Below are 11,281 nucleotides of genomic sequence, written 5' to 3'. Positions count from 1 at the left end.
GGAGAGGGGTATTTGTGTGTCCGGGGGTGTCCGGGGGGGTTCTGTGACCCTGTCCGGGGGTGTTTGTGTCCCCGGTGTGTCCCCGGGAGGGGTGTTTGTGTCCCGGGGAGGGGTGTTTGTATCCCTGGGGGTGTCCGGGCTTTTCTGTGGCCCTGTCCGGGGGTGTTTGTGTGCCCGGGGTGGCCGCTCGTGTCCCCGGCGGGGTGTCCCCGTCCCGGGGCTGGCCGGGGGGGTGTCGGCGGCCCGGGGGCGGGGCGGGGCGGGGCCGCGGCCGTGCCTATAAAGGCGGCGGGGGCGGGGGCGGCGCGTCCCCCCCCGGCGGCGGCGGAGCGGCGCGGAGCGGAGCGGGCGGCGGTGCGGGCTGCGGTACCACCAGCAGCGGCGGCTCTGCGGGGCCGCGCCGGTGAGCGCCGGCCCGGGGGGCTCGGGGGGGAACCGGGCACGATCCGGGGGGGCCGCAACCGCCTGACCCCCCCGCTCCGCCTCATCTCCCCGCAGGTCTCGGCCACCCCCGGACTCCCCTCCGGCTCTGCCCGTCCCTCCGCCTCCCACCCCCCCATCCCCTTTTTTTTTTATTTTGCCGCCCCCCCTCATTTCTCCCAGCAACGCCGCCCCCCGCTCCCCCCCGCAGCAAGATGGTGCAGAAGAAATCAGAGATCCCGGGATTCCACCGCTCCTTCAAGGTAAGGGGGTGCTCCCCGCCCCACCGGGATGCTCTGGGGGGCTCCGGGGTGCCGGTAGGGCCGGGCTGTGCCCGCATCGCTGCATCCCCTGCCCGGGAGCGGAGGGGCCCGGCCGCTTCCTGCCCCACTCCCGACACCCCCAAACGGAGGAGCTCCGGGGGTGCTGCCCCCACACCGTGCGGGGGGACCCCCCTGTTCCCCCGTGCCGGAGGTCGCGGTGCTCCCGGGGGTGGCTCAGTGTCTCCCCCCGTGCCTCGGGTGGGCGCTGGGATGCTGCAGCTCCCGCGGGGATCCTCCGTGGCTGCCTTGGCTGCACTTTCCCCCCGCCCAGCTGCACCCCCTCGTCCCGGTCCGGCTGCGATGTGGGGGTGATCTCGGGGCTCCCCAGGCCCGGCCCGGTGGGACCGTGCGAGGCTCGATCCCCCCTGCCCCGGGATGCCCTGGGCACCCCAAACCCGGGCCCGTCACCCCCCGGTCCCACCTGCCGCTGTCACCTCGGGGGTGCGGGGGGTCCCTGTGCTCCCGCTCCATTCGCTCCCCCCTTCCCGAGCCGCCCCCTGGCTGTGGCTTGGGGGGTTCTTTGTTCGGTTTCGCTCCAGCTCCGGGGTGCGGGGGGGTGCCCCTAACGCGCCCCTCATGGCGGTGCCCCCCGCTCCCCTCGGGTGCCTCTGGCCGGGGTTTGTGTCCCCCCGCGGTGGCCGGGGATGGAGGCGGGGGGGACACCTCGGCTGTGCTGATGGAGCCCGTGCGCAGCCTCCCATCCCCCAGACCTTTGTGTGGCAGTGCTGCGGCAGCTGGCAGGGCCCCCCGGCCCCCTATTGCCCCCCCAGTGCCCCCCCGTGCTTCCCCTGCCCTCCGCGCCTCTCCCGGAGGCCCCGAGCCCCCCATCCTGCCGGGGCTCGTCCCGGGGGGCAGCAGCTGCGGGGCGATGCTGAGCTCCCCAAATCCGGGTTTTGAGGGGGAGGAAAGCTGGGAAAATGCAGCACGGGAGAGTTTTGGTCCCGGGGATGCAGAGTGGTGCTTGGTGGGGAGGGGGGTGTGCTCCTGCTGTGATCCTGCCCCCCGTTCCGCTGGGGACCCCCGGCCCCCCAGGGCTGCAGTAAACAGGAGCCTTCTGGGTGTTTCTGCCGGTGGCCGGGGTTGGCCGTGCTGGGGCTGGCAGCCGGCCCGGACACCGGGCGGGTTTGGGAACGCCGCTGGAGCTGCCACCTCCACCCAAACAGATTTCATAATCCTGGGGAGGAGGGGGCCCTTTTGCCCCTAGCGCTGCCCCATCCCATGGGTGGCTCAGGGCAGCAGGAGGCAGAGGGTCCCCGTGTCCCTTCGGGTGCCACTGGGGTTCAGCATGGGGGAAGGAGCTGGTCCATGCCCTCCATGGATCCCGGGGTGCAGGAGGGTTTGGAGTGAGGCCTCATCCTGCCAGGCCAGGTCGGGGGTGTCCTGCAGCCTGGTGGACACCATGTCCACAGAGCTGGCTCCTGCCACTGTGACCTTGCAGGGAGCTGGGAGGACATGCAGGGGTGGCTCTGGAGCCTGTCTTGCCCTGTGACTTCTCTTCCTCTCCTCCTACCTCACTGTGGTTCAGGTTTGGGTGGAGATCTGGGGTTGGGTTGGTGTGGGCGGCTGCGGTCCCTCTCATCATCCCCCGTGTGCTGGCCTGGGGCTGGCTGGAGGAGTGACCCTGCAGCACCATCCCCATCAGGAGATGCGGTCAAAGCCTTCCTCCTCATCCTCTGGCTCTCCCTGGAGCTCTGCTGTGACCCACCATGGGCTGGTGTCCTGCACCGTGGGGCAGTGAGCAGAATGTGTCCCAGGAGCTGGAGCACGCTGGGCTCAGGGTGGCCGCTGGTGGTGCCTGATCCAGCAGCTGCCACCTCACTCCTGCTCTTGGCTCCCACAGGGGCAAAACCCTTTCGACCTGGAGTTCGACCAGTCCAACCACCTGGAGCCCGTCTTCAACTTCGAGTGCCCGCCCCGTCCCGGTGAGTCCCGGCTGCTCCTCAGGGGCTCCCTCCCATCCTGCCCCTGGGATCTGGGCCTGAGGGCTTTGGGGGCAGCCCTGGCGGTGCTGTGGGCAGACAGGGATGGCTGACACTGACACTGCTGGCTCTGCTCTGGCACAGACATGCCTTCAAGTCAACCCATCGACATCCCTGATGCCAAGAAAAGGAACAAGAAGAAGAAGCGCTGCAGAGCCACCGACAGCTTCTCGGGCAGGTTCGAAGGTGAGCGAGGCTGCTCAGGGACCCTGGGGCAGGGCTGGGCCCTCCTGCTGTCCCCAGGCTGTGCACAGTGGGGCTGCAGCTCAGGTGACCTCTCCCCTGGCAGATGTTTACCAGCTGCAGGAGGAGGTGCTGGGAGAAGGGGCCCACGCCAGAGTGCAGTCCTGCGTGAACCTCATCACCAACAAGGAGTACGCGGTGAAGGTAAAGCTCCCCTGCTGGGGCTGCAGGGCCGCTCTCCTCCCAGCCCGGCCTCAGTTTCCATTCTGCCCTCCCCTCCTGGGGCTCTCTCAGCCCCCAGGACCATCAGTGCTGGCTCAGGACTGCGGCTCTATGGGCTGGAGGGAAGGGAGAGGGGCAGGGATGCAGCAGTGCTGGGCTGTGATGGTGGCACATCGACCTCTGCCAGCACCCAGCTCGGGCTCCTTGGTGACCCCCCCTTAGCCACGCTCCTCTCTCTGTCAATGAGGGCAGGCCAGAGACTAAATTAACACTCAGGATGTGTCTGGGGACTTGGGCAGGGTGGTCAGCTCCTGCTCACTCCAGGGAGGTCTCTCTCATGTGGGTGCTGGAGAGGGTTAGGGTGAACTTTTGGGGTCAGGGGTGGTGCTCCCGTGGCCCTGCACCCCACAGACTCCAAGCCATGGCACAGGGGCTCTGGGATGGGCCGTGTGTCTAAAAGCAGCCAAATGCTGGGGGAGCTTTGCCTCCCCCATCGCTCCATGGACGCCTTTGGGTGCCCCAGAGCAGAAGCTGAGGCAGCAGGGAGGGCTGTGCTGGTGGAGTGCTCTGTGTGCCCCAAAGGGCAATGACAGCACCCATCCATGTGCCCTCCCCACCGTGTGGGGTGTCCCCCTGGCCACCCTTGGCACGGGCAGCGAGCCCCGCCGTGCCAGCGCCCAGTGGGGCATAGGGCCCTGTGCTGCTCCAGCGTCACATGGAGCTCTGCTGGCCCCGGCCCCGGAGGGAGCGGCTTGGCACGGCTCTGCCGCTTGGCACCGGCGCCGGGAACAGCCTGTTCTGCTGCCGGAGCCCCGCCCGGCCCCGCGGTCCCCGCGCCGGAGGGGCAGCGGTGCCCGGCCCCTCCCTGGCAGCGCTCAGCCTGCCCCTCTCGGCCTTCCAGATCATCGAGAAGCGCCTGGGACACATCCGGAGCAGGGTTTTCCGGGAGGTGGAGATGCTCTATCAGTGCCAGGGACACAGGTACGGGGGGCATCCCCCACGGTGGGCACCGGGAGTGGGCTGGGACCTGATGCTTGTGACACCCATGGGAGGCAGCCAGGCCGCCCTCTGCCCCACGCTCCCTCCCCCTGACCCCGCTGGCCGCGGTGGAGCATCCCCGGGGACATTCCTGGTTTGCCATGACGGCAGGGCCTCGGTGGCCGAGCTGGAGCCGAGCCGAGCCCCTGCTGTGTGTGGGGCGGGCCAGGAGGGGCTGTGAGCAATTAGGGAGGAGCGAGCCGGGCGCTGCGAGCCCCTCTCCCTCCTGGAATTCGGCCAGGGGGGCCCTGGCCGTGTGGTTTCAATCACTGCAAGCCCAGTTTTCCCATCCCACATCCCTGCCGGGGTCCTGTGCTGGATGGGGCTGTGGGGGGACCCCAGGAGGTGTTTGGGGGGATGCTGGACTGATGCCATGGTCCCTGCAGAAATGTGCTGGAGCTGATTGAGTTCTTCGAGGAGGAGGAGAGGTTTTACCTGGTGTTTGAGAAGATGAGGGGAGGTGAGTGCAGCCCCGGGGTGGGGGGATCTGGGGCAGCAGGACCCCCACGAGCCCCAGCTCTGCTCTCACCTGGCCACAGGCTCCATCCTGACCCACATCCACCGGAGACGCCACTTCAACGAGCTGGAGGCCAGCGTGGTGGTGCAGGATATCGCCAGCGCCCTGCACTTCCTGCACAACAAAGGTGAGCTGGGACGCCCCAGGTGCCACTGAGGGCACCCTGGGGTGCGCTGGGCCCTCCCGGGGGTGTCGCTGCCTCCCCCCATGCTCCTGCCCAGGGGACAGTGCCCGTCCCAGCACGCAGGGTCAGGCCCAGCTGCATCACAAGGCTTTTTGTGGTGCAGATCCTGTTCCTCCAGTTTGGTTGGGATTCGGGGCCAGCAGCAAATTTTGCCTTTTGCCAGGGTGCAGGCAGGGATTTGGGGTGGGGAGGGAGGGGTCCCTGTGCCACCTCCAGACTTTATAGCAGTTCTTGTAGGAGGGGGATTTTTACCCTCATTGGCTCTTTTGCCCCCAGGGATTGCACACAGGGATCTGAAACCAGAAAATATCCTGTGTGAGAGCCCAGACCAGGTGAGCGGGGAGCAGCCAGGGTGGGTGCAGGGTGTGCTGCCTGGGGTGGGGGGGTGATTCCTCAGGTGGGGGGTGCAGGAGGGTCCTGCCAGGGACACACACACACACACACACACACACACACCCCAAGTCCTGCCAGGGACACACACACCCCCATATGCCACAGCACAGCGTGGTGTGAAGCATGACACAAGCTGGCATTGAGCAGCTGTGGCCTGAAAACACGGCTGTGGTCCCCGGGGGCTGCTGCTGTGGTTCCTGCAGGATGCTGGGGGGGTCACCGACCACTCCTTCCCCTCTGTCTCCAGGTCTCCCCAGTGAAGATCTGCGACTTTGACCTGGGAAGTGGCATCAAACTGAACGGCGACTGCTCCCCCATCTCCACTCCGGAGCTGCTCACCCCGGTAAGCGTGCGAGCCCCCCGCACTGTGGGGTTCCCGGGGCAGGGGATGGAGCAGGGCTGTGCACGGACCCCCCCGCTCGCCGCTGCTGTCGCTGATGCAGCGTGTCCCCCGTCCCCCCCCGCCGCGGCAGCCGAGATGCGGTTACATAACGCGGGGGGGCCGGGGGCTGGCGCGGCGCCCGGGCTGCCGTGAGCCTTAGCAACAACAGCCCGAGCTCGCCGAGCCTGCCGGGAGAACTGGGTCAGCAGCACCGGGCTGGGGGCCGCGGCTCCGCGTTCGTGGGCGAGGGAGAGGGGCTGAGCCTCCGCGGTGCGGGGCGGGCAGCCCGAGAGCTGCCGGGTGTCCCCGTGTCGCGCAGATGCCATCCCCCGCACCGAGCCGCGCTGCCCTTATCGCCAGCCGCAGGTGCCCCCGCGCGGTATCGCCCTGCAGCCCGGGTTTTGGGGTGCGATCGTGCCGGGAGGGGCAGAGCCCGTGCGGGGTGAACAACAGCCAGGACACCCCAGCCCCTCCTTCCCCCGCGAACGCCGCCTCCGGGGCGGGTCCGCGTTCGGGGGTGTCCCGAGTTTCCCCGTTCTCAGCTGGGATCGGGCTGCGGGGTTGTTTTCCTGCGGTGCCATCAGCTGCTGGGGCCGGCCCCTCGTCAGGAGGCCTCTCTCGTTACGGGGCGATTATCTGCTGGCTGCAGCTCTTTTCTGCCCTGGTCACGGGGCCTGTGTGGGCTGCGGGTCATGCGCTGGAAAGCCCCAGAGTCCCTGGAGCGATAGGGGAATGGGGCCGCTGGCTCGGCCTCTCCTGCACGGGTTAACTCCTCCCGCCCCGGATCCTGCGCGGCGGCTCCGCCCGTGCCGGCCCGGGGAGCAGGAACAGGCACGGCGGGCTCGTCCCACCGAGTCCCGTGGCCGCTCCCAGGCGCTGGGGCTGTCCCGCCGAGCCGGTTGGGTGGTGACAATGCTGTGTGTCCTGTGGGTCCGGCTGTGCTGCGCTGTGGGGGTTGCACCCTTTAGACTTTATTTTTTTTTTCCTTCGGGGTGGCAGCTGCTGTTGGGTGGCCTCAGAGAGGCGGCTCTGTGGCATCCTCTGTGGTGGGAAACCCAGCAGGGCGATGTGGCAGGAGCAAAGCTGGGGAGCACCTTCTGTTCAGAGGTGCAGCCCCAGAGATCTGGCAGGACCCTCCCAGTACCCCCTGCCCTGTCTGTCCCCACACTTGGGCTCACCCCTGCCCTGTCTGTCCCCACACTGGGGCTCACCCTGCCTGTCCCCACAGTGTGGCTCAGCCGAGTACATGGCCCCAGAGGTGGTGGAAGCCTTCAACGAGGAGGCCTCAATCTATGACAAGCGCTGTGACCTGTGGAGCCTGGGTGTCATCCTGTACATCATGCTGAGTGGGTACCCCCCCTTTGTGGGCCACTGCGGCTCTGACTGCGGCTGGGACCGGGGTGAGGCGTGCCACACCTGCCAGGTGAGGGGGGCACCCAGCAGCACCCTAACCCACCCCCAGTTTGGCTGCAGCACTCTGGGCTGAGGCGCTGTTGTTTCTGCCCCTGCTCAGAACATGCTCTTTGAGAGCATCCAGGAGGGGAAGTACGAGTTTCCTGACAAGGACTGGGCACACATCTCCTTTGGAGCCAAAGACCTCATTTCCAAGCTGCTGGTGAGAGATGCCAAGAAGCGGCTCAGCGCAGCCCAGGTCCTGGAGCACCCCTGGGTGCAGGGGGTGAGTGTTGATGTCCCCTCTCCACTCTCTTCTCCCAAACTCCGGGGTGGGGAACACCTGTCTGCACAGCCCTGGCTCTGACTGGCTGCATTTTGTTGCAGTGTGCCCCGGACAATACCCTGCCAACCCCCATCATCCTGCAGAGGTGAGTGTGGGTTCCAGCCCCCTGAATCCTGACTCCACTCCTCAGCACTACTGTCCGTTCCTTCTGCTTTTTGGGGGCTCTGCCTCGACTCTGTGTCTGGGCAGCTTTGCCACTTTGGGTGTGATTTTTGGTGTCTGACCAGTCTGGCATGGCCAGCGTGTGAGGAGGGGACACCTGGATGTTTGATGCTGACCTCCCTGCAGCCCCCACGCCCCCCTGATCCGTGCCTCCCCTGCAGGAACAGCAGTGCCAAAGAGCTCACCTCCTTTGCTGCTGAGGCCATCGCTGTCAACCGCCAGCTGACGCGGCATGACGAGGACGAGGAGGAAGAGGCGGAGGAGGAAGCACGACCCATCATCATCAAAGCTACCTCACGGGCCATGCAGCTCTCCCCTCCCTCTGAGTCCAAGCTGGCCAAGCGGCGGCAGAAGAGCAGCCTGGCCAAGGCAGTGGCCTCTGGGCAGCACCTGGTGGCCCCGCTGGTCCTGGTGGCCGACCAAGCCTGAGTGGTGCCCGTCACACCTGCTGTACCCCATGTCCCCCCTTCTCCTCCTTTCTTTCTTCCCCTTTCCCTCCCTGACCCCACCGTTTCTGGCTAGTGACAAGATCAGGACTCGTCCCTGTGGCTGGTTTCCAAGGTTTTGCTGATCTTGTAGGTCTGGGGGTGGGAGGGTTTGTTTAAGATCTTTTTTTTTTTTAAAGGTATTAAATCAAGTGTGAGGTTGCTTCACCCAGGGCACACTCAAGGACATCTGACAGACACACGGACTTTTGTTTCCCAGCTCTTGGTTTCTCCTCTGACATTTTCCCCCTCCCTGACACCAAAGGACTCTTTGTATCCGTGGCTGCTTTGACGATTTCAGCTCATTTCATACTGTGAACAAAAGACCCTCGGTCGCGTTTTCAACAGCGGGAGTTGTGTTTTAACCTTGTCCCTCCCCTCGGAGCTGCAGGTTTCTCTCCTTGTTGGGATAGATCCCACAAAAACCCCTTCCTGGGGGTCTGGGAGGTGTGGGGAGCCCCCCTGTCCTGTGCTTGGGGGTGTCCCCAGCTCAGCTCCAGGGGGACACAGTGCAGGGAACAGCTCGGGCTGGGGAGAGACGGTGCCAGCAAGGGAGCAGCGCCCAACCCACCTTCTCTCCTCGGCATCCTGCTTCCAGAATAAGCTATTCACCCCTTTTCTTTTTGCCCCTTTTTTTTTCCTTTCCTTTTTAATTACTGTTGGTTTTAAACTGCCAGCTGTGCTTCTCTACAGGGCACAGAGATGTCTTCCTTTCCTCCCACGCTCCGGCTGGCAGCTCCCCATGGGCATCCAGGGCTGTGCTCTTGTGCCAGGTCAGGTGTTGCACCCTGGGTTTTGGAAGGGCTGGTGGCTGTGCCCCTGGGGAGTGCATGGGGGATGAGGTGTTCAGGGTGGCCAGAGCAGCCAGAAACACTCTCTGGGAGTTGTGTGCTCTGTGGAAAGCAAGGACCCCCTTAAAGAGCATCAGGACCTGCTGCAGGACAGTGAGACCTGCCATGGCTTCAGGCTGGCCCCGAGGCTGCCGTGGCAGGAGGGTCGGGGGGCACAGAGGGTGCCCAGTGCCCCGGGGGTGCCAGTGGGTGAGCAGTCAGGCTGGTGGCAGCACCCAAAGGCCAGGGCACGGGGGAGCAGCCTGGGGAGAGCTCGGGATGTGGGGCTGGAAGGTTTGGGGTCAGAGCAGCAGGGTGTGGGTGATCATGCACGTGCATCCCTGCTCACGGGTGTTCAGCCATGCACGGCGTTGCCCTTTCCTTGGAGTTTGTTTGGGGTGGGAAGGACTCGGGATGCTGAGTTGGGGCGAGGCCCTTGGCTGATTTCTGGGTCTGTCCTGGGGAGCTCGGGGCCAGACCAGCCTGCAGATCCCCCTGACACCCCCTGCTCCCTGCACAGGCACTGCTTGGGGTTGTGCCACCAAGCTGTGCCTGCTGCCAGCCCCCATCCTGCTGGGAAGGCAGTTCCCCCTTCACACCTTCCTCCTGTCCCTTCTGACTCAGTGCTTTGAGCTTTATATTTTGCAAAAGCAGCCTTGGCCCATCGTGTGCACAGGCGAGGGTTTGGAGCTCTGAGCTGGGGAACAGACTTCCCTGGGTCTTCAGCTGAAGACAGTCGCTGTCTCTGGAAAAAAAAAAAGAAAAGAAAGTTCTCCTTTTTATTTTAAGACTGCTGACAGCAATACTATGCAATATATGTTGTTTTTTGTTTCAGGGAGGTGTGTGTGTTATCTTGGGAGATGATGATCTCGGGTGTTGATGGAGTTTAGGGCAGGGGCCATCTTCTCTCACCCTTCCCAGCCTTTCTGCTGCCCCAGGGGGGCTGGCGAGGGTGACTCCATCCCCATCCCACCCCCAAACTGCCTCACACTTGTGATCTCCCTCTCCCCTGTGTGTCCCCAGTCCCACTGTGCTGGATGGGGAGGAGCAAGGCAGTGGTGAGGGGAGACCCTCCCCGCAGGCACCAGGACACCCTGGAGAGGCCTCCTTTAACAGAGAGAGAAAAAAAATCCATCTTGATTGTATGTTGTTACTTTTTATAGCTTATTTTGTTTTATCAGTTGTAGATAATTCCTTGTTGTCTTATATTAAGAAATACTTGAATGATGTACAGTACGCGATGCCTTGAGCTGGTATTGTGAAGCTATCGTTGATGCTGCACGCTGCAGCTTTTTTTAAAAAACAAAAAATCATGGGAAGGGGATGGCAGGGGGATATCTCCAAAATTTATCTGTCCCCCGTGCTGCTTTTGTTGGCAAACTGAGTTTCCCCTTTTCCCTCATGCATAAGAGCGATCTCTTTTATATCTCTATATATAAATCCACCCCACGCTCTGGGGAAGGCCTGGGTGACCCTGCCTGTGTCCCGTGGGTGTCCTTGGCCGGGGATGTGCAGCCAGGAGATGCTGTGGGAGTTTGTGGGACTTGGAGGATGTGCTGGGAGATCTGAGCTCGGCCTGGGCTCGGCTTTGCATTTCGGGTGGGGTTTGGTGTGGCCCTGGCACCCCTGGCATGGTACTGGGGGTGACCCCAGGTCTGTGCACTGGTAGAGAATCTTTAAATGCCTCTGGAGCTGGGATGGACTGGAAAACCTCCAGCCTGGCTGGTGGCAGCGCTGGGCACCCACAGGTGCCCTGGCAGGGCGGGCATGGCTGGGGACACCCTGGTGCCAGGGCCAGACGTCCCCTCCCCGCTGCCAGCGCCTCTCCCGGGGCGGTTTCCAGACAGATGCTCCTGTGCTCCAGCACCAGCGACCCCAGCACTCTTCCTCCTTCCTCTTTCCAAACTTTCCCCCCCATAGAGCATCTATCTTGGAAACCAACTTCAAAAATGTTTGTTTTTTTTTTTTTTTTAAGCTGGAAATGTTAAGTGTTTTTGCTTCCTCCCCTCCCCCCCCACCCTTCCTCCAGCCAACTAACTCGACTTAGAACTGGTTAGAAATGTTTACTGTGAAGCTAACTCTTTTTTATCAAACCAGGAGAAACTTTCTCCACTTTACAATTGATGAAGACTGCCAAAGCTGGTTCAACAAGAGTCACGTTATCGCACTGTTGGTTTGTGCAACAGCGGCCTCTGCTCAGGGGCTGGCTGGGAAATTAAAATGAAAATATAAAAAAAACAAAAAAAGACAAAAAAACAAAAACAAAAAAAGAAAAAAAAAAAACAAACACACAAAAAGAAGCACTTTACTGTATGTACCAGGTGATCTGATACAGCTGAATTGAAGTTTTCCTTTATAACAATTGTTGATGCCAGAATTTTGTATTCTGTTTTGTAAGAATTTAATAAAAATGCATTGAGACCTA

At 63.1% G+C, this 11,281-nt stretch overlaps 1 protein-coding gene across 1 annotated transcript; it reads left to right on the top strand.

The window, feature by feature from the left end:
- Positions 1-254: 254 nt before the first annotated feature.
- Positions 255-11,281, top strand: MKNK2 (MAPK interacting serine/threonine kinase 2). Its single transcript, XM_074528789.1, has 14 exons — positions 255-403; positions 499-683; positions 2,584-2,665; positions 2,807-2,908; positions 3,012-3,109; positions 4,029-4,108; positions 4,552-4,625; positions 4,705-4,809; positions 5,143-5,198; positions 5,507-5,602; positions 6,870-7,064; positions 7,155-7,319; positions 7,421-7,464; positions 7,703-11,281. Exons 2-14 carry the CDS (start codon positions 636-638, stop codon positions 7,968-7,970), a joined length of 1,413 nt encoding a protein of 470 aa, XP_074384890.1. The 5' UTR covers positions 255-403; positions 499-635; the 3' UTR covers positions 7,971-11,281.

This window comes from Zonotrichia albicollis, chromosome 29 (assembly GCF_047830755.1).
Source record: "Zonotrichia albicollis isolate bZonAlb1 chromosome 29, bZonAlb1.hap1, whole genome shotgun sequence".
NCBI lineage: Eukaryota > Metazoa > Chordata > Aves > Passeriformes > Passerellidae > Zonotrichia > Zonotrichia albicollis.
This window is presented reverse-complemented; position numbering and strand designations above follow the sequence as displayed.

Bases quoted from the DNA above. Each gene is read 5' to 3' on its own strand.
- MKNK2 (XM_074528789.1), top strand. From the start codon at position 636: ATGGTGCAGAAGAAATCAGAGATCCCGGGATTCCACCGCTCCTTCAAG. The intron at 2,666-2,806 runs GTGAGTCCCGGC...GCTCTGGCACAG, and splicing joins CGAGTGCCCGCCCCGTCCCG to ACATGCCTTCAAGTCAACCC. The intron at 4,109-4,551 runs GTACGGGGGGCA...TGGTCCCTGCAG, and splicing joins TATCAGTGCCAGGGACACAG to AAATGTGCTGGAGCTGATTG.